Here is a 21,864-nt window from a genome sequence, read left to right as displayed (position 1 = left end):
ACAGCAGAACACAGAGAAATTTCCTAAACCAACCTGCTACAAATCCTAGACACAGCTCCAGCTTTGTCTACCAAGGATCAATATTTGTTCCTTAATTCCAATTATATTCCAGTGGGATACTGCAAATCAATTTAAGTGGAAGCTTTAAATATTGTGTGTATTTGATTACAACTCTTGTCCAGGATCCCCCACAGGGTGTGAGATAAGAAACCAAAAGCAGAGGAGCAAATCATGGAGCACAACAGCAGCTGGAGACTGGATCTTAGCTGGAATTATACTGAATTTCAGGAAAGCAGGCACCCTGCTGCTCATGGCACTGAGCTTTATTTCATATTCATGTATGACTGCTGGAGAATAGACACCAAGTTATAAAAACATCCCATCTTTTGCCTCAATACATCTTCCAGTTTATGATATGGAATAATTGGCAGCATTTATCTTTTGAACACTTCAAGTATTACTGTGTTCACTTGAAAAATAAGAAATGAAAGGCAGAGTTTGCAGCTGGGAGAAGGAAAAGCATTACAGGAATCAGCTCCTCAGCCACAAAACTACTTCAAACGTGGTAACTTCATTAATGACAGAATTTCTGACAGGAGGGAAGGGAGGAATGGGATGTCATATGCTAAAAATTACTAGATAAAATTTATCTTGTGACAAGAACAATTTATTGAACCTGGTAGAGAATTTATTGAACAACTTACGAGAAGGTGTAAAACCTTCCCAAATCTCTGCTGTCATGGTTTGTATCACTGTGCTCCTGGCCTCTTTACATGCAGCATTTCCCCTCAGGAGCTCTGGTATCTGTCCACCCCATCAGCAATTCCTGCACCAGGAATTCTGTCCAGGCTTTTTCCTGGATCACCTGCCTGTGACTTGCAAGAGCTGGATTTACACTGCAAGATCCAAACCTGCAGTTCCTTAAGTACAAGAATAAGTTCAAAGCAACTTATTTTTGTCTGTGGAAGGAATGATCACAAGGCAGCCTGGAATGCAACACGAGGCCTTGGTTCCTTTTTTAACCATCCTCTTAATTCACTCCCAAACAAGAAGGGAACAGGAACACAAGCAAGTCAACAGCAACCCATGAGGAAAGGCTGAGGAAAGTGGGATTGTTCAGCCTGGAGAAGAGAAGGATTTGGGGTGACCTAACTGTGCCTGAAGGAGCCAACAAGAAACAAGGAGAGGGACAATTTCCAAGGGACAAGGGGGAATGTTTTCCCACTGCCAGAGGGCAGGGTCAGATGGGATTTTGGGCAGGAATTGTTCCCTGGCAGGGTGGGCAGGCCCTGGCACAGGGTGCCCAGAGCAGCAGGGGCTGCCCCTGGATCCCTGGCAGTGCCAAGGCCAGGCTGGATGGGTTTGGAGCAGCCTGGGACAGTGGGAGGTGTCCCTGCCATGGCAGGGGTGGCACTGGATGGGCTTTAAGGTCCCTCCCAACCCAACCATTCCATGGTTCTGGGATGAAGCACACTCAAGTCTCTGCACTGCAACATTTCCCCATTTCTCATTTTTCCAGTAAAGAGCACAGGTAGGACACTATTTTCCAGTAACATCTGACTAAACTGTGCTACACACTTCCCCACAGCCAATCCAAATGGGAAGAGAAAATGAAAACATTATTTTAAAAGAATCCCCATTTCCCCTGCCTGGATTCAAAAGTGCTGCAGAGAGCCAGGCACCAGCAGGATTTCTCTAAGTACATATTTATATAAGTATCCCCACATTTCATGCACAACATTTATCCTTTTCTCACACCCAATCTGAGTGCTGAGCTGGGATTCCTGCTAATGGGATTTCTGAGCAAAGCTGAAATCCCACTCCCTGCACCTCATTTGACATGTGCCTGGCTGGAGGCAGCACGTCACTGCCCCACTCACCTGGCAGCCCAACCATCAACACTGGAGTGGAAAAAACCTGCCCTCACAGCTGACCAGTCTGCATTCCAACACACAAAGCACTAAGCCAAGGATGGGTAAATCTACTGTAAAATGTGTTTGCAAATTCGCCTCAGCAATAGTTGTTATCATTCTAGCTAATGCTGGATTAAAATAAGTGGGTGCTCAATAGAAAAAGTCTATATACATTGTGATTCTTTCTTGAAGTATCTTAAATAATTGATGCAAAATTCAGATTTTAGTCACTCTTGGGTATAAGCAATGACTGCCCATGACTAAAGAAGTTATGACTTTCTTAAGGACCCAGTTTTTCCCTTTTACACTCACACCTCAGCACTCACCTCCTTATTTTTGCTCAAAACTCATCCCCTTTCTCATTACACCCATTTCTTCTTTAACTCCACTTTTAAAAAAAGCACTTCAGGCTTTTCTTCCTGCTTCTTTCATGCCCTTTCAAGGCTCACAAACATGACAGCAGAGATCATGCAAAACGTGGCTAACAAAAGACTCAAACGATTCAACATCAAGGCAAAAAGTGAACAAAGTGAGCAAAAAGCAAAAAGACAGGTAGTTTGAGCAGTTTGGGCAGGGAGGCAGGAGAGTTCAGTGTCTTCTAAAACAAGGAACAGACACACTCATGAAATACAGCTCCAAATTAAAGGCAGCTTTGAAGATGATCCAGAATGGTCAGAGATTATCAAAGCAAGAATTCAGAAAAGAAAAAAAAAACCCCAAAACAAAACCCACTTGGTGGACAGTGACATTAAACAAAGCAGAAGATTAAACACACTTCTTAAAAAAAAAAGGGATGGAATTAATTTCACGAGGCCACAGATATAAAAAAGAAAGCAAGAAAACCTTAGAAAGGTTTTAATCAGATTAGCAAGGCTGCTGTCACGGCACTCAGAACGATTTTGTTGGCTGTACCACTTCTGAAGATCAAATCACCGAGGTAGACATGAAAATATTCAGCACTATTTCAATGTTTTGCTGTGTTTTAAAGAGCTCTGACTGCCACATCATTTACAGCACATACATTCCAAGCAAATATCTTGTCTGAGAAGTATGAGAGGCATTTAATTTTCCACGCAGGCTCTGGAGATGGGAGAGCATGGCAAGGGGCCTGGGAGAAGTGATTGCACACAAAAACACAGCTCTGCTCCAGTGAATTGCACAGGAATCCTCACACTGATGCCCAAATTGGATTCATCAGAAAACCTGGGATTTTTGTACTGCTCTGAGGTGGCAGAAAAAGGAATTTCCTGGTCTCAAAGGGTGGGTCCATCAATACCCTGTGGCTCAGGGCTGAATGGCTCCGTTTTGGACAGAGCGTAAATCGAGGTTCCCCACCTCAAAATCCTGCAGGGGTGGAGTAAAACCAGAGTTGTTTGATATGTGCCTTGTCAAAACCAGCATTTCTATAACAGACAGGTATTCAGAAAGGTTCAGCTGCTCAGGAATTCTTGTCTGGCCCCATCCCCTGACACCCCCTGGAGATATTTATGGGATTAATGGGATCCCCTTTCAGTCCTCCCTTCTCCAGACTGCCCAGGCCCAGCTCCTGGAGTCTCTCCTCACTGGAGATCTTTCCTCCCTGTCTAATAGGTAAGGTCAATTCCCCTTTTTTCCCTTTATTTGCAAGTTTCAGACATTATTTTTTTCTTTCCAGTCCACTTCTACCTTTCTAATCCTCACCATAATTTCAAATCCAACATCTCTTCCTAACAGTCTCATTGAAGCCACAAACCCAAAAGTCCATTTAAAGGACTGGAAGTTTAGGAGGTAATGAGTGTAAAATCATACATTATGTATGGTTTGTATCCATTACTTCTGTGGCAGGTTCAGATCCAATCTGTGAATCTGATCTCAGTGTTTATTAATAGAAGATTTTAGTCCCTTCTTGTTGCCCAGGTGATTTCATTCTCTTACAAGATTGTTGGCTGTTTCTAAACAAAAATCTGTGACAAATCCCAAATATTGGAAAGGCAGGGAAAATTCAACAAACACTTCACTTATTAAAAAATTAAATTGTTGAGTATTGCCCCCAAATTTTGAATATTAGCTGCATTTGGAGAGAAAGTGGGCCCTTGCTTGTTAATATTTCAAAATCTAGAATAGCAGAAGTTGTAATATTTCCACTTTAACCCATCTGAAATCAGTGGATTGCAACAGGAATGGGAACAGCTGATTTCAAATAAAATTCCCACAATTTCCCCCATCCCAGCTCCCTCAGCATGGGCTGGGGTTCAGTGCTATTAAACCCAGTTCTGCAATATTTGGACATAGTAAACCAATTATTTTTCCTCTTAATTAATAGGCACTCAGGTCTGCAAATGCCATTAGCCCTTCCTGGCGTAGGAGGTAAAATTCAGGAAGATCCTGAGAATGAAACATTCACACAGTAACTCATCAACAGTTTCCAAAGAAAATGAAGGCAAACCCGAACAGACTGAAAGGAAGGGTTTGTTCATTTTATTTGAAGCTGGATACATTAAAAAATTGCAAATGAGGAACCCTTAGGTTCTGGTCAAGGAGATCAACCCCAAAGTCTGAGGTGCAACCATCACAGCAGCTACAGAAAACCTCAAAATCTATTATTTTACATTTTAAAAGAGGCCAGATTTTGTCCTGTCCATATGTATAAAGGACATTAAACTTCCCTAAAGAGAACTGGGACTGATTCTCAGCAGGTTCTCAATAATATTCTGGATCACACAGAAACCCAAATGTCCCATTCTACTCCATTAATATGAATATGCTGCATAATCCATACAGCTTGAAAAAAATCCAGTTCAGATTCTTATCCAATATACAAAAAAGCTCTCAAAACTATCTGGATCCCTTTCATCACAGAACATTTTATAAGGTTTACATATTTTCTTCAATTTTGCTGTGGTTTTTCAGGTTAATATTAAGGGGCTGATGATTTAAAATAAAGCTTGGTCTCTGCTTGCTCAGAGAAATCCTGAATGGTCCAACTTTGCAGCATTCTGGCTTTTCAAAATTAAAATTTAGGGCTGCAGTTCAACCTTGCTCCACTGCTAGCCCCTTCCCTTTGGTGCAGAAGTGTGTTCAGTTTTCCAGGCTGTGTCACAGCCACAGGATTCCTGCAGACACTGAGCTCTTCACACCCAGATTTTACAGGAATGCTCTGCAGTGCTGGGAGCAGATGTCCTGGCCTGCTGCTTTCATCCATCCTACCTTGCATCACTTCCAGGCAATAACAACCTGATATTCTGAGCTGAAATATTGGATATTTCAGTAGCAAACCAGTCACAAAGCATTTAAAGACATTTCAGTGTCACTTAACAAGGAAATATTTAGTCAATCTACTATTACAGTAATGCTCAAATTGCCATCTGGAAGACCCAGATTCCAAAATCAGGCTCTGGATCCCAGGCTCAGCTCAGGGAGGCCGAGTTCATTGTAAAGAAGATGCAATTAAGTCTCCAGGGAAAGGCTTCTGCAGGCTGACATTGGCTGTGCAGCACGCAGCACACTCACTGGGCTGGATAAAAATAACATATTGAAATGGCAGCTGCTCAGCAAAGGAAGAGGATTTGAGCAGGGATAAAAATACACCTTAAAAGAAGGGGAGAAAATGGTAAAATGCCTATTCAGAACATTAAAAGGTAATACTGAGTGTACTGAATCACTGTGAGATTCACCTTTTAACCTCATGCAGAAAATATTATTTATTTCATACAGCAAGACAACCTAAGAATTTAATTATTACTGACCTAAACAAATCCAAGGCTAGCACAGCTTAATCACCTCAGTCACAAAGAACACACTATGGATGGACTTTGTTACATTTGGAAGAATTCCTATTTGTGATTTTATTACAGAATTCCCAGCCTGCTGCTCTGAACATGTCATTTAAAGATGGAACTGATGTCCCAGAGACAGCAGGTTCCAAACTGTGACTGATGGCTATCACCATGCCCATTCTCCCACTTGGTTTGAAGGGGTATTTTACACAATTCCTCTTTCTCTGCCAGTCCATGACAATATGAAAGGGGGTGCTGTTAGTGTTACACACTAAACTCGTGCTGAGGCAGAATTAAACCTCTCACAGGACAGCAGTGAGACCTATTAGATCATCTGAATTATTTCCATGCCGTTCTGAGCTTGCTCTCCACAGTATGTTTTATTACTGTCTTGCCCAGGCTATTTTTAAAGTCTCAAACCCAGAAGCTTTTCCTTTCTGAGAGTATCCAACTTTAGTTCAAAGCACTGCATGCACTGATTAACCCATTTAAAATGCAAACTGAAAAACTTCTTATGGAGCTGCTGATTTAAATGCAGGTGTTTGAAACAGCAAACAAGATTTGAGCTGACAGCCATAATTTGTCCTATTTAAAGATTTCTATATCCGAGGTTTAAATAAAGATGGGGCAAGAAAAGAGAAAACATGAGACAGGATCTGTGTTAGCAGATGGAAAATAAACACAAAGGGCTCGTGATCACCAGCCCCACTCCAGGCCTGATGTGGAATGTTTTGTCCCAGCAGTTTACAGTTTTTTTCCAGCTGTATCAGTTGGTTTAACTAAAGGTATTTCCTCTCCTTGCAGACCCCACCCTAGGCAGGGATGATCTCTGCAGTTAGCACGGCCTGGCGGATGCTGGCTTGAATAAAGATCCATTCCTTAAATACCCGACAGGAATTAAGTCACTGAGTGCTGTGCCAGAGCAGCACAGCCAAACTCAGGCACTGCACACTTCACTGGAAGCAAAGTTCATGTTCTTGCTGAGGAGATCCTTGAGAAATGAGGCTTCACAACAAAGTATTTCACGGAGAGTCACTTAAATGTCTCATCTGGGCTTGGAGGCTTTTTTCTGTGCAGTTATATAACTGTTAACTGGGAACAGATAATTCACAAGGAATCTCAGCAATAATTGCCAGCCCAGGCACTGACTGCACCCCTGTGTCTCAATCAGTGTGAGACAAGGCACACAGAATTTGGAGAAGCCACAGATGACTTTGCAGAGGGGATTAACACTCAGGCTAAAGCAGGAATTAAAGCGTGTCAGAACTATTTGTATTCCTTGCTGACATACTTATTCCATCACTCTTAAAACATGCTAAGCACTCAAAAAGAAATATTTCAACTGCAAAGAACCTTTTCAAAGCATTCAAACTAAACATCAAGCTACTTTCAGAAGTACCCTTGCTTAGCAGCTGACCATAAATACATATGAAGCTGAATTGTTAAACTCAGATTTAAAGGGAGATTTTATTTGTCCCATGGCCATGTCACCTTGGGCCAGATTTCAGAGCTGTAACCTGGTGTGGGAGTGCCTGGCAGCTGGACAGAAGGTTTTGGGGCAAATCCAGGTGCTCAGTCAAGGAAGAGCACATCACTCTTGGTTCTGTATGCAATTCTGGGGACACAGGATGTTGCAGACAGAACATAAACCAAATAAAATCTGTTAATACTTGGCATTAATAAAAACCTGGTCCCCATTGCATAAGGAGGGAAGGTATTCTGGGGTTAAAATACATTTGGCATCACTTTTATCCACATCAGGCTCTCCCTATCATTTTAACAGAGAAGTATTTTGTGGTGTTTCTCCCCACACTGAATTTCTGCACAGCTCTGGGGAAGGGAAACTCGAGTTGCATTTCCAGACCACAGAGAAGGCAACAAACACAAGTTCCTGCCAGTTTATCAAAGGTTGGTCTTCTGAGCAAGAATCACTATTAAAACAAGTCAGATTTCATTACCACCACAAGCCTTGATATCAAAAGGAATTTACTTGCAGAAACCACAAGTGCAGGTTTGTTTTTTTTTTAGTGGTCTCATGACTGGTAACAAAAGTGAGTGGTTAGATAAGAAGTGTGTGTGAGAATTTGACTACTCCACTCATACATGTAACCACTGAACTGCAATGGATTACTCATCCTACAGGACATGAAACTACAGCTCTGAATTGTTGACCATAAGCAGTTTTTATTCAGACAAAATTATGTGCAGACAATACTTTGAATACTTTGTAAGCTGAGGTATTTCCAAAGCATGACCACCTTTGCCAAAAAAGCAAAAGGAAAAAAAAGAGATCAATTTCAAATCACTTCAATCTCCCTTTTCCTTTCCCAGTGGTTCCAAAAAGGTAAAAAAAGACAAAATACTCTGTTTTTCTCAAAAGGACATGGATAAACCTTATTCTTTCCCAAGACAGAAAAAACTATGACTTCATCAAGAAAACCCTATTAGGCAAAAAGTTACTTCTTGCTGAGCTGCACAAGATTGCTGAAGTTGATCAAAACCCCTGGCTAATAACACAACAGGTTTGTTTTATCTGTGTTTGTGATTGCACTGCTCTGGACAAGCACAGACACCCTCAGTGCTCCTGTGCTGAAACAGCTTCATTCACACAACCACAAAAAGCCATCAGGTGCACAAGGGAAATTCGCTTTTCCTACCCAAAACTGCAGCCTCTTATTTTCAGTAAGCCCCTCTCCCCAGTTATTTGCTGCAGGAAATAGTCTCTGTCTAAATTTACCTTTCAGTGAATCATTTTCAGCCCTCATTATGTCAATTAGGGAGTTCTCCAGTGAGTGCATGTCAAAAGTCCTCGTGCGATCCTGCAAGCAAACACAAACAGAGCCAGGGTTAAACACGAGCACCTGAAACACAAAAACTTCCACTTTCTTTACACAACCACAGCAGAATTAAGCAAAAACCATATACCAAAGGAATATTAAAAATCACAATATTATTAAATATGAATCTGATCTAGAATAATCTAATAATAACCAATTAAGTCTATCACCAATTATTTCTCCTTCCTATTAACCAAAGCCAGCATTTCACACATGCCCAGGTCAGACTTTCTCAACCAAACAATCAATTCCACATAGTACAAATCTGATGTGATAGAAGCAAAACACAAAATACCCTGGCACTGCTTTAATTTAATTGGCAAATTCAGAATAACTGAAATTTCTTGTAATTTCTGAAATCTTTACAGTAAGATAAAAGTGTAGTAATAGGTTCCAAAAGGAGGCAAAAATCACCCCAATTCCCAAAAGTATTCACATATCCATTCTTTCTGTGTATTTATACATTTGGACTTGGACAGAATTACACTAATCCACCCTGATTTTAAATTTTTTTCTGTCCAAGAAGCTCTCTACCATCAGCTTTAAAGATTTTATTTCATTCTTGTTGTAAGGAATCCCCTCTGAACTGAGCTCAAGCATTGGGAAGTCTCTGTTCAAACAAGAAAGAGAAATTTTGGACATTTTTGCTCTTGACTCCTTCTCCACAACTCTTGTTATTCCAGCACTGAGTGTGTTTTTTGTCCCTAACACTGGCTGTGAAGCTGAAATTTCTCCAAAGCACACAGATCCAGCTTGGAATATTTTTAAAGGCAGTGGTGAGTTATAAAGGGCTTTATTTCAGTGCTGAAGCAGCAGAGATTGTGTGCTGCAAGGGCCATTCCTGATTGCACTGATCCCTCATTCTGGACTTTAAATACCTCAAACTCTTCCAAGAGCAGGAACTCACCAGCTCCTGATCCATTTCCAAGTTGTAAATTACATTCTGATCAGTAAAAAATACCATTTTTCAATCGAATTTCCTGGTATTTTTCCCCTCTTCAGAACAGTTTATTACTGAGACAGAACAGGCCACGTCTTCCAACCCGGATGTGCTGTGTCTCAAATAGCATTAAAAAGGCCAGAGTTTGGAACCAGTTCCTTTATTAAGTCTAGCAAATATCAAATTTGCTATAAAAAGCACAGCACTGCCCTGTCTCCCCACAGGATTGATTTCCGTGGTCATTTCTATTACAAGATAATTGAGGCACCTTAGAGAAAATATCAGGAGCGTTCAAATCCTTAAATTCTGTGCTTTTCTGTCAGAGATTTCCTACAGTTTTCTGCCTGTCCTAGCAGATTTAATTTATTGGTTTGGTTTAAACATTGCTGTTTCTTACCTATTTCAAACTCCAGTTAGATTAAAATCCCTTAGCAGGAGTGAGTACAAGGTTTTGGATCCATTAGGATCCAACAGTTGAGTAACTCAGGAATGGATATTAAAAGGCAACCTCTGCATTTCCAGCAGTCCTCAGAAAATGACAAAAATAGCCTAAAAACCAGGTGGGAGCATTTACTGCAACCCTGATGTCCCTCAGCAGCTTCTCCTTCCTGAATTCTTGTGTTAACCTCAAGCCCACCCCATGAACAGCTACAAAACTCGAATTTCACAAAGTGCAGAGCCTCAGTAATTCCAAATCTTTGTGGAATTGTGGCACTTCACATTTCAGCTGTGAGAGACACAAAGGAAGTGACCCAGGCCAAGAAATTCCCAGTTTATTGAGCTGAGCACCTGAGCCTGAAGCAATTCTTCTAAAATATCTGGGTTGTGTTGGCCTGAGCTGGAATAACAAAGGGCTTGCTGCAATGCTTATTTTTAATATTGACAACAGAGAATTTAAACATTTGAAGGGAAAAATGGAATTGAACTTGTTGGCTGACAAGGAAGTGCATTCTCCAATGGAAGCTTTTGGTGCTGAGGAATTTATTTTCCTTTTCAAGTGAACCCCAAGCTGTCCCTTTTCCAAGGGGAGGTCCATAAGCTGCAAATCACACTGCAAACACTTTAAAACATAACCCTGCACAGAGATACAACAGATTAACTGGTGATACTTCCCTCCCAGAAAAAGGAGGAATGGCTAAAATTTGGGATAGGTAAGGAAGATTCTGTACATCCACCCAGTGAAAAGATTCAGGCCTAAATAAACACCAGCCAAGGTGCCAAGATCACAGGTCTGCACAGTGCTTATTATTAAAAAAATCCATTAATTTAGTTTGTTATTTGCACTGACAGATTCAGCATTAGTAGAGGAAGTCCTCATTGGTAGTTTTGAGAATTTTTATATAAATTAAAGTCCTTTTTATAGTGAAACTTCTTTGAAAACAGCAGCACAGATTTCATCAGTCTTATCTTGCAAGACATTTTAGCAGAACCACATCTGAAATATTTCCATTTATTATGCACCTAAAGAAAAAATGAAGGCTGGTGAAGGTTAGTGGGAGTGGCCAAACCCCTGAAGAAATGTATAATGTCTAATTCTCCATTTCATCCCAAAAGCTCTAATCCAAAAATAGCTCTAATAATCCATCTAAATAATAGCTAATCCATCTAAAAGCTCTAATAATTCATCCTAAAATAGCTCTAATAATCAAGATATTGCTCACAAACCAGTAGCTAAATGTGAGCTTTTCTCAGATGCATATTACTTATAAAGCACACAAACCACACTGAACTTAGGAAAAAAGTTTTCTTTAGAAGATTTCATGTAGAGAGAATTAATAACAATATGGTTTTAATGAAGCAATTCACAAAGCTACAGCGCTTTGGAGCTGGATTGCTACTGTACATTTCTTTATTTATAAAGAAAATATACAGGGGTAATGACTACCCTGGACTAAAGCAGAGTATGCACAACTCAGTACCAAAATGTGGCAACCACAGCCTGATATTATTTACCTGGGTTCCAAAAGAACTTGGCTTTACACAAGTTTGTTTAGGGTGACTAAAATGTTGCTTTATCAGAGGGCTCAAAGGCTACACACATTTACCCTTGGGAAACAGGACTGAAGCATACAGACATCAGGTAAACATGAGGCCACAACAAAAAATTAAAAAAAGAAAACCCAAACAAACAAAACATAAAACAAATGAAACAAACTAAAGCCTCAAAACAAGCAAAAAGAAAGAAATCAACCTGCAGTCTTAATACATGACTATGCTGAAAATTTCAGCCAACATTTTAGAAGATATTCATGAAATATAATTTGGAATGAGCAGAGCTGTTTGCACAATGTACAAGAGGTGAAAAATGAGTTACTGAGCCTGGAAATGTCTGCAGCAACCAACAAACCATTGTGAACTCTACCCTGGCCACTTCTGTCTACAAAACAGCTCAATTCTAATCCCTATTCCAACTTTATTTTTCATCCCTATTTATATTTCATCCCTAAAAAGAAAGTCACTTGGTGCATAACACGTGTGATACACACTGGGTCATCCTCCCTTGCAAAAGAAATTCCACGGGAATTTTTCCTGCCCAGGAAGATCATGCTTTGAATTGAAAAATCCCATCCATTCATTGTCCTGCACATCAGAAAAATGCACATTTAATTTAACTATTAACTCTTTACAGAGTTACTATATTTAGTCTGCACCCACAGCATTACCATCACCTGAAAAATTCAGATGCCAGAACCTGAGAGCACTTCCCAGGATGGGCCTCCCAGTGGTAAATCCCAAACTGCACCCAAAAATCAAGGTATGAACACTTGCTGGTAGCTAAGGCTGGGCCTGAGCTCTTAAAATAAGGTTGATTTGAAGTCCAAGGGATCAATAATGATGCAAAAGATGTCATTGCATTAAGCAATTTATTGATCAGCATTTATGGAGTAGGTGTAGTTGTTAAAGTGGGACTTGTTTTAGACATTTACACCTTGTCCAGCCAGAACATTTGTGCAAATTAAAAACCTCACAGCTACATTTGTACCTTAATTACAGCAGGAGAAGCCTGAAACTCTCTGAACCCTGTTCCCATTTCCCACAACTCCAAAGCCACGTGTCTCAGGCACAGCAGAGCCAGTGTCACCATATTTATCATCACAAATACAAGTTCCACATTTCTCTTTCAATTGCAACACAAATTTGGACTGGATTTTGCTTCTGGGGAAGCTTCTCCTCCTTCCCAGCACCCTGCAAATGCTGTGTCCCAGCTCCCAGTCCAGTATCCAGTGAATTAAAGGCTTTGAATAAACAGGTTTTTCCTGAAAGGATGTTGCTGTATTCTGCCCAGATCATCTTTTATAGCTTCACCAGGGAACAATAAGAAAGAGCTGGAAAAATGAAGTGGCACAAAACACAAAGTTAGTCCAACTTGAACTTTTTAAGTGTTAGAAATGACAAACCTTTACTGGAAATGTTTGTTAACATGTGTGATTCTATTTTAGCTGCACATTAAGTTTATCATGCATCTTCCACAATGATTTTCCACAGTATCTTGCATTCTCACTCTTTGCTGGGCTGCAACTTTCAAAGCAAAATGCTTAATAAGAGTAGTCCTTTTAATCTTAGGAAAAAGACAAACATAATTCAAATAGCTTCTTAACAAAAGCTCTCTTTAAACAGAAACCCTGAGGTCAAAAACACACAGGAGGGCCAAAGCCCAAGTCTGAACGTCAGTAGTAAGTTTATCAAACAAGAACAGTGTTAACTTCCACAGCACTTAACTTGTGCATGTCATACCACATTAGAGTGCTGCTAATCCCACAGATCAGTAGCTGTGGGGAACTGCACACAAAACACTAATTACTGCACAGCTGATGGAGTTACAGAAAAATGGGGGAACAGGTTTAAAAACCCAGCTTCAAGGAGTTGCTCTGTTTTCAAATGATACCTTGAAATTACTGGGAATAATTGCTGTTGCTAGAATAAAAAAATGAAATTTTGCAAAACAAATAAGCTCTTTTTGTGCAGCCAGCCATCGTGAGTTATGAAAAGGTTCCCCAAACCCAAATATTAAAACAAAGAGGAACGGTAAAGAAATTTATTTGCAAGATCCCTTCAAGAGGAAACTTTGGCAAACTCATTCAAGAGGCTATTTTTTTTTTCATTCCAGCTCCCTGTGAATTTGTTTAATGCACTTATTAAATCAGGCCATTTCTATGGGCAAACAAATGCTGACGTAGAGGTCGGAATTCAAACACGTTTTGTAATCACGAATGTGTTTTCTCAAACATTCCATATCTGCCTGGGGGAAGAGCAAGTCTCCCTGGCACAGGCCCTGGCTGGATTTGGAAGGGGTTATATACCTGGAAACCAGCCACTGGGGAAGAAAGGAAAAAACATTTTGAACAAGTGGATACAATGAACTGCTCTCATGTACAAAATTCTTTGAAATGGGCAGTTATTTTCGAGCCTGATTCCAGGAAGAAACACAAATTCTTTTTAAGCATTTTTACAGAAAGCTGAGGGCTATTGCTTCACTTGCTTGTGCCTTCAGAGAGCCATTTAAAAAACATCATCACGCACTGAAGATGAGATCTGGAAAGCTGGAAATGCCTATCAAAGCAAGATTTATGCATTGCATAACAGGCAGGATGTTCCACTCATGAGGAAGTGCAAGTACACAGCCAAAGGAAAGCCAAAACAATCTTGAAGGCAGCGCTGCCGTGAAACGCAATTACTGAGCACCAAGTTTGTCAGTGCTGCTGGGAGAGAAGGACAAGGAATTATTCTGAAAAATCACTAACTTGGTAAGGTGCCACAGTCACAGTCAAAGCATTTTCATATATTAATTCTCATGGAAGGCTGTGAGAGCCAAAAGACTCCGTTTTTTGCTTTTTCATTTGAATTCAGGAACCATTTTTTCATTTGGAGACCATTTCCTTTTCAAACGAACACACAAAGAACAATGGCTTTTCTCTTTTCAAAAGATCTTTGAAGGGGGAGCCTGCCCAGTGGCTAAAGCACAACATCAAAACTTAATTTCATTAACAGATCTGGTTAAGTCTTCTCTGACCTTCCCTGCAAGAGGCTCCTACAGGCACTGTCGTTTGGGAATTGCAGGAGACAGGATTCCAAATGGAAAGCACTTAGAGCAGAGAGCACGGGGTTTGCATGCAGCTCTCAGTGCCAAGGCAAGGCATCATCAAATTGCAAGGTTATCAAACTGATCACCACAGTATTTTCCTTTCATCTGCACCATTTGGAGCACCCGTTTCATCCCATGGGCTGGGATGTCTGAAGGGAGCAGGAGTTCACGTCAGTGGCTTAAAGGGAAATTATGTGACACCATCCTCTTCAAAGAGGAAAAGAGCTCTTAGTCCTGGTCACCCCAAGATTTCCATCAAAGCACAGCCAGAATCCTGCGTGTCACCAGGCTCTGGTACAGACACAGCCTCTGAGGAAAAGGAAAAAGAAAGCGATCCCCAAATATTTGCAATTGCTGGTTTACATTTTGCCTTCTAAAGAAACTCATTTTCACTAGATTGCAGCACCACTTGTTAATGATTTAAGCAGCAAAACATAAATATTAAATGAAAGGGATTGTTGTATCAAATTACTCCATTATGTTGCTGCAGCAAAGACAGCTTTCAATTATTTCCTAAACAGGAATCTAAGAAGATTCCAGTAACAAAATAGCCTTGTCCAGTACATGATTGCATCAGCAAGGATACTTCAGGGGCAGAGGGAAAGACAGAGAGAGATGCATGAACACAAATATGTAATGAGCGAAATTCTGCTTTGAGACAGGAATAGAATCAGTACAGTCAAGAAAAAAAACCAAAAAGACATCAAAGGTCAAATTTTACATCATTTGTTTCCAGTGATCAAAAATTCACTGGGTTTTCAACACTCAGCTGAAGTTGACCAAAAGAGCTAAAGATTTTATACAAAAGAAAAAAAAGTTTTCCAAGATGGCTTCAAAATTAATCAGCATCTTTCTAGGGCTGCAGTGCTGAAGTCCTGCTCTGCTGCCCTGCCCTTTTCCCCACAGAAGTGATGGTAACAGGCTGGAGAGCACTTCCCTCCACACTTTCCTTTTCTTGGCATGAAGGAGTGTCAGACTTGGTCTTGACATGTACAGCTCCATCAGAGTGTTTATGTAAACAGACACCAACATGCTACACCAAAATGATTTCTTTACCATGATCAAACTACGTGTGTCTGCTGTTGTGTGTCTGGAACACCATCCAGAAGTCAAGGTTGACTTTGCCAGTTTCCTGAAATTTCCTTGATGCCAATCCAAGCACACTGCTCTGCCTGTGTATATATTTGGGGCTTACACACAGCAGCAAGGACACACTTGATCTCATTCTGTCACTCTCAACATCAGCTACGTGTCAGGGTACAGAGTGAATCAAACCGTGAGCCAAGGCTCGCTGCAGCGAGGCTGAAAAAAGACCAGCTCCAGCTGGGTCCCTTTTTCTAATGGTTTCACTGGATAAATTGGGTATGCTGGACACAGCTTCATTATATTCATTATAAATCCTGACATTAAAATCAATTATTACTCTGCTTTCTAAATTTGGAAGGGCTCTACCTGATAGTGAAGCAGTCAGTAGCACTGCAGTAGAAAAAAAAGGCTCTGAAGGAAAGTTATTGCCAGCAGCTGCTGTGCTGTCAGCAGGGCCTGCACACCACCAAAAACCTGCAGTCTGCAAAGAACCCAACTATCCCCACATCCACAAAGTCACTGTTAAATGTATTTCTGTTTCTTTACATCATGAGACACATTGCACAGTTTGTATCTTTGAAATTGTATTTAAGTAGGTCACCCCAGTTCTTGCAGCATGGCGAGAAACACTGCAATCACGTTGAGAATTTTACTTTTGCCCTCATTTGAAGAGCTTGAAAAACAACCCTGGAAATGTAAAAGAACTCTTGGGTCTTTTAATTCACCCTAAAGGAGTTTACAAAAGGCGCACACACACATAAAAGCTGGGTTTAACTGGTGGTCAGATGAAAAGACGGGGACTTCTGGTTTAATTCCTACTGCAAATTAGGTTCAACATTATACAGTTCTTTTCAAATTCATAACAAGTCAGCCCAGAAGGAGAGGCTGAGCTGCCAGACAACCTGCCTCCTGCCAGGAGAAGGCCACAGCAAAATATAGGAGACCACCAACTGATCTCATCCACATCTATTTTTAGTGCTGATTTAATGGCCTGTAACCAAAATTTGCTGCCATTCCTGAGGAGAGCAAACTGCACTGATTACCATTATTTGTAAAGAGCAAAGTTTCCCCCAAAAATGCTACAAAAATTATGTTGCACTGCAAGCCCATGTGATACTGTAAAACCAAATAAAATCACGCCATACTTTTTCTCAGATGTGGTACACTGCTGAATGCTTTCAAAGGCCTCACATCTCTCATACTCCACCAGGAATTTTTTTTCCCCTTTTTCCCCTTTGTTGAAATACTCATCAGTGAATTTCTCCATTGGTTATTTCTGTCTGTGTGTAAGTATTAAGCTGAAGCAAAGGGGCCAATACAGATGGCTGGTGTGCAATAGATATTTATGACCATCACTGTTAAAAAAAAAAAACCCCATGAATCACAGCTTGGAGGATCATTCCCACTATGACATTTTGAGTTAGCCATATGGTTTTTTTCAGCTGCAAGCACAGAAATCCCACAACCAGGGCATTTTAATGCTCTTTGGGGAGGTTTGATTTGTTTTTTTTTCTTATGGATACAACAGAGTGCGCTCACCTGAAAAGGAAAAATGTTGTCAGCTCTGTTCAAGCTGTCATCCATCCAGGATTTGGGAGCGAAGGCCGAGCTGGGTCGTGCATACTTCTGCAGCTGGATATGATTACTTGCAAAATTCTTCTTTAAGGGCGAGATGGAGTTCAAGGGGGTGATCCCTCCGTTCAGTCCCCGGCGGTGGTCTCGGCCCTGGGACCCTCCCCAGCCGCCGTATCCGCCGCCGCCGGGGCTCCAGGAGGACGGGGTGGGCGACGGGCTTTGGTAGCTGCTCCACGGAGAAGGTGGCTTGTTAAGATTATTGGCCAAGTGAGGCAACTGATTGAAAGCAGCATTTCTGTGTGTGAATGGAGGTGGGTGAGGACTTGCAGGTGACCTCCTCTGTTGCTGATGCTGATTGTGATGATGCTGGAAATGGGGGTGATGAGGGTGGTGCTGAGAGAGGGGTCCGATCTGGGGGGAAAAGCTACCACCAAAGCCAGGGCTGACGTGATGTGGGAAATTCTGAAACAGCAGAGCACCATTATTAGCTGAGGCAGTAGGGACCCCTCCCTGGTGGAAAAAACTTGCATCTTCATTGATTATTGTAGAAGAAGAAGGAGCAATAGCTGCAGACCAGTTGCTAAAACCAGTCAGAGAAGATGCGGTGGATGTCAAGGGCTGTGTCGAAGTACCGAGCCCCGAAGCCTCTTGGTAATCAAATCCTGTTAAAACCGGCGATTCTATTCTTATTTTCTCCTTTCCATTGCCATTCTCTGAAGAATTATCGCCCTGGTTTTCTTCAGTTTTAGCTTTCTCGGGTTCAGAGAGCATGCCTGCTTCCTGACTTTGACCAGGGGAAAGCTGCTGTTTTTCTAGGGACTCTTGCTTTTCCTGTTGCTGAGTTTTAGATTTTTCTGACCCCAGAATCTCATCCTGAATATTATGGGCAGCTGGAGCAGGAAAGAGCCAAGCTGACCCAGCACTACTGCCATTGGCAGCTGTGTTATTATTTATAAAAGCAGCAGGGCTGGGGGTTGCATTTTGATGATGGTGTGGAGGCTGCAGATGTGGATGAAATCTGACTGGAAAAGCTGACTTATTTCCAGTGTTGTTTTGCACTAACACTCCAAACCCGTAATCCCCCATTTATTATATTTAGGGTTTGAATCCTCCCTGTAAGAACAAGTTGATGTTTAGTGTTTAGCTTGTCCTCTTGTGAGGCAAGATTAGCAAGTATCCTGGTTTTTGCTAGATATTCCAGTGTCTCCCTCCACGCTATTTATTTTAGATTTGGATAAAGATGTTTGCTTTTTTTTTTTTTCTTTTTGCAAAAGATAGATCTCTTCAACTATTTCAATGTGTCAATTTGTGTCCGTTTCCTTCCTTTGGCCAGGAGGAAGGGAAAAATAAATCTTTGGTTCACAAAATAAGAGGTTTCCTTTTTCTAAAGGAAATGCACAGCAATGAGAGAATAAGCTTCTGGGAAATAAGGATAAAGAGATTCTAACTATCCTGTTTTTTTCCTCCTCAGCAGCCTTGACTCGCCCATAAATGAGTTAAGAGGGAAGAAAAAAAAAATACAATGACGTCTGGTCCCTCAACCCCTTGGCAGCAAAAAATAGATTTAAATCTGGAATAATTTAATACATCTCTATAATCTAATATATATTTGTGTCCTGTTCAAAAAGAGTCTTTGCTGTGGACAAGGGAAAAATTTACCTCAGGATCTCAGCATTCAGAAGGGTGAAATGGGGGAGTGAGTTGCAGAAGAGGCTTTATCCCGTGCTGCTGGGTTTAACCTATTATATTTAGCAATAATATACACCGTGTGTGTGCGTGTGTGGTTGTTTAAAGGGGTAAGATCTTATCTCAGGAAATCAGTATTCTCTGTGTGTTGGGTGGGGAGTGAGTTGTGCAGGAGAAGGGTGGATTCTTGATGCTGCTCCTTCTGGGCTGGGTTTCTGAGCTCGCCAGACTCGCTTCTTATTTATGATCCAATATTTGCGTGTCCTTCATATGAGTCCTGACTGTCCGAGGAGGAACGTTTTCATCTCAGAAATCAGCGTTCACCGTTCGGGAAAGGGAAGGGAGGGGACAGCGAGTTGTGCAGGAGGAAGGGGAAGGAGGTTTTTTTCTCGCTCTCCGCTGCCGGGAGGGTGTTTTGTGGTGCGGGGCTCGCCTCCTTCCCCGGGAATCGCGTCTCCCGCAGCCCAGCGAGCCCCCGGAACGCGCTCCCTCCTCAGGCACTGGGCATCCAGCGGGGCCGGGCCGTGGGTGCCCCGCGCGTCCCCCGCCCTCGCTCGAGCCGGGCAAGGCAGGAGGGGTTTTACCTCAGCAGCGCAGCAGCCTCCGGCAGGGAGGGGAAGGCGCGGCCGGCCGGGCTCCTCTCTCCCCCATGGAAGGTGTTTAAGCGGCTCTCGCGGGTCGCCCGGCGGGGTCGGGGCAGGCTCTGTGTCGGGGCGCAGCGCTCGGGGCTCCGGCGGCGGCGGCTCGGGGCGCTCCCTGCCCTGCGGCGGCTCGGCTGGGCTGCGGCCGGGCCGTGCCCCTCATGTACCGGCCGCACCGGGGGGGGCTCTCCGCGGGCTCGATGCTGCGGGGAGCTGGAAGGACGAGGCGATCGACAGCTTTCGGTAGCCGGCGACGTGTCCCCGGCACGCAGCCCCCGCTGCTGCTGCCGCCGCCTCGTTTTGCGTCTTTTTCCGTGTGTTTTTTCCTGCCGCCTTCCCCGCCCCCCACCCCCCCGGCGGCCGCCGCAGCCGGTGCCTCGCTGGTCCCCGCGCGGCCGCTGCCCAGCCCGTGCCGCCCGGACCGAGCGGCCGCACCAAATGACAACCAGCTGGCGGGGGCCGCGCGGCGCTTCCGGGGCGGTGGCGGCCGCGCCCCCAGCCCGCCCCCGGCACCGGCTCCGGCTCCGCCCGGCGCCGCGCCGCCATCTTTGGTGCGGGCAGGGACTCCCCGGCCGGGGCGGCCGCCCCGGGGCTGGGCGCGCACCGCCCGCGGCGCCGCCGCCATCTTAGGTGAGGGCGGGAGGTCAGGCGGATGCCGGCGGCGCCGCCATCTTGGAGCGAGGAGCGCGGCGGCCGCCATGTTTGTGCAGGGCAGGGCGGCACCTGTCGCTGCCAGAGCCCCGTGTCACAGGCGGCAGCCGCGCTAAAGAGCTTCTCATTGCACCCCCTGCCATGGCAGGGACACCTGCCGCTGTCCCGGGCTGCTCCGAGCCCCGGCCAGCCCGGCCTTCCTTGGACGCGTCCAGGGATGGGGCAGCCGCAGCTGCTCTGGGCAGCCCGTGCCAGGGCCTCACCGCCCTCACAGCAAAGAATTAATAACGTCCGTGCAACCTAAGTAGTGCAAGGGCAAGCATCAAAAAGTCTGTCTACTACAGATCTGGTTTATACGCTACTTTGTTTTGGGGTTGGGTGCTGTTTTTGCACACCGACAGATTACAGCATGCAAATGAAAATACAATTTAAAATGTAATATCCAAATGTAGTGACATTTAAATAACTCCTTGTAGGTTCACCATTAGAAAAATCAAGTTCAAAAGGAAACATGCAGAGAAATTTCCTCAAAAGTTTTCTCTTAGTAGAGGGCTGTTCTCTACTTGCTCCTAGATTTCTTCTCAGACACCACTGAGATGAATTTGGATGATACTTTTACCAAACCAATTACTTCCCAACAATTTATTAAATAAACTTTTTAATTCTCAGTTACAGACACCTTGTTTCTATGTGTGAAAACAGCCTTGTTTACATACGGTGAAAACATCATTGTGAAAATGTAATGACTGGGTTATAATTTCCCCTTTTCTTTAGTGTTTGCAACTTCTGTGAGCTCATCTGATACCGGGCATTATTTTCCTCTGCATTTTTCTAGTCATAATGTTGTTAGCAATATCTTAAGGTTCAGGATTAACAGGCACTCCTGTCCGGACACCACGGATCTGGCTCCAGCAGCAGATTGCTCTTCCATGAATAGTTTGGGAAAGACTGAGTCTATGGCCTTAATTTAATTTCAGGCACACCCTTGCAGTGCATCAGGGTAGATGCAGATGGACTGGAGTGATACGAGCAGAATTTCTGAAATCTGACTTTAATCGTTTTGCCTGACAAACATTGTTTCTGAAACCATGGGAGGTTCCTCAAGGCCCAGTGCTGGGATGGTTCCACTGCCCAGCAGGATTTGTGGGTGTTTATTCAACCTCTTTGACAAAAAATGCCTGACCAACGTGCAGGCGTTGCAGGCATTAGTTACCAAGCTGAATAAATTACTGAAAAAAGTCAGGGTTGTCTGTAAATAAGTGGATTTAACCACCAGTGAGGAAATTCTCACTTTGGTGGCTGGATGATGTAAAGAAAATCTCAAAGAATACAGAGGATGGCAGCGTCACAGATTCACAGATGGTTTGTGTCAGAAGAGACCTTAATGATCATCCAGTTCCAGCCCCTGCCATGGCAGGGACAACTTCCAGTAGACCAGGTTGCTCCAGTTTTTTACATCACTCAAGCTGTTAGCTCAAATCCCTGTACAGTCAAATTAACTCCTTTATCACACTGGTTTTGCCATAGCTTATGCCATGACGTAACTTTTGGACAAAATTTGAAACATAACATTCAAATAATTAAAAAACCTTCCCCACAACAGTAAATATTCAAGACTTTTGAAATGGGAAGGGAAGGGGAGAGTTCTCTCAGTAGCATTTGCTCACACACACTGCTGAGATTCATGACCAGATTTG

General features: G+C 43.0%; 1 protein-coding gene across 9 annotated transcripts in view; it reads right to left on the bottom strand.

Moving 5' to 3' along the window:
* Positions 1 to 19,954, bottom strand: part of CPEB4 (cytoplasmic polyadenylation element binding protein 4) — a 38,807-nt gene extending 18,853 nt beyond the window's left edge. For 8 of the 9 annotated variants that reach the window (XR_010347269.1, XR_010347270.1, XR_010347272.1 and 5 more), the window contains exons 1-2: positions 17,154 to 19,954; positions 8,406 to 8,487 (exon numbers count right to left, since the gene is read on the bottom strand). Coding sequence is in view for 2 of the 9 variants with exons in the window: in XM_064388046.1 (XP_064244116.1) it covers positions 8,406 to 8,487; positions 17,154 to 18,275 (1,204 nt within the window). In the remaining 7 variants the exon portion in view is untranslated. The remainder of the gene's footprint in view (positions 1 to 8,405; positions 8,488 to 17,153) is intronic. The other variant, XM_064388047.1, reaches the window with a different exon arrangement.
* Positions 19,955 to 21,864: the final 1,910 nt, after the last annotated feature.

The sequence above is a fragment of the Passer domesticus genome, chromosome 13, assembly GCF_036417665.1.
Source record: "Passer domesticus isolate bPasDom1 chromosome 13, bPasDom1.hap1, whole genome shotgun sequence".
NCBI classification, from domain to species: domain Eukaryota; kingdom Metazoa; phylum Chordata; class Aves; order Passeriformes; family Passeridae; genus Passer; species Passer domesticus.
This window is presented reverse-complemented; position numbering and strand designations above follow the sequence as displayed.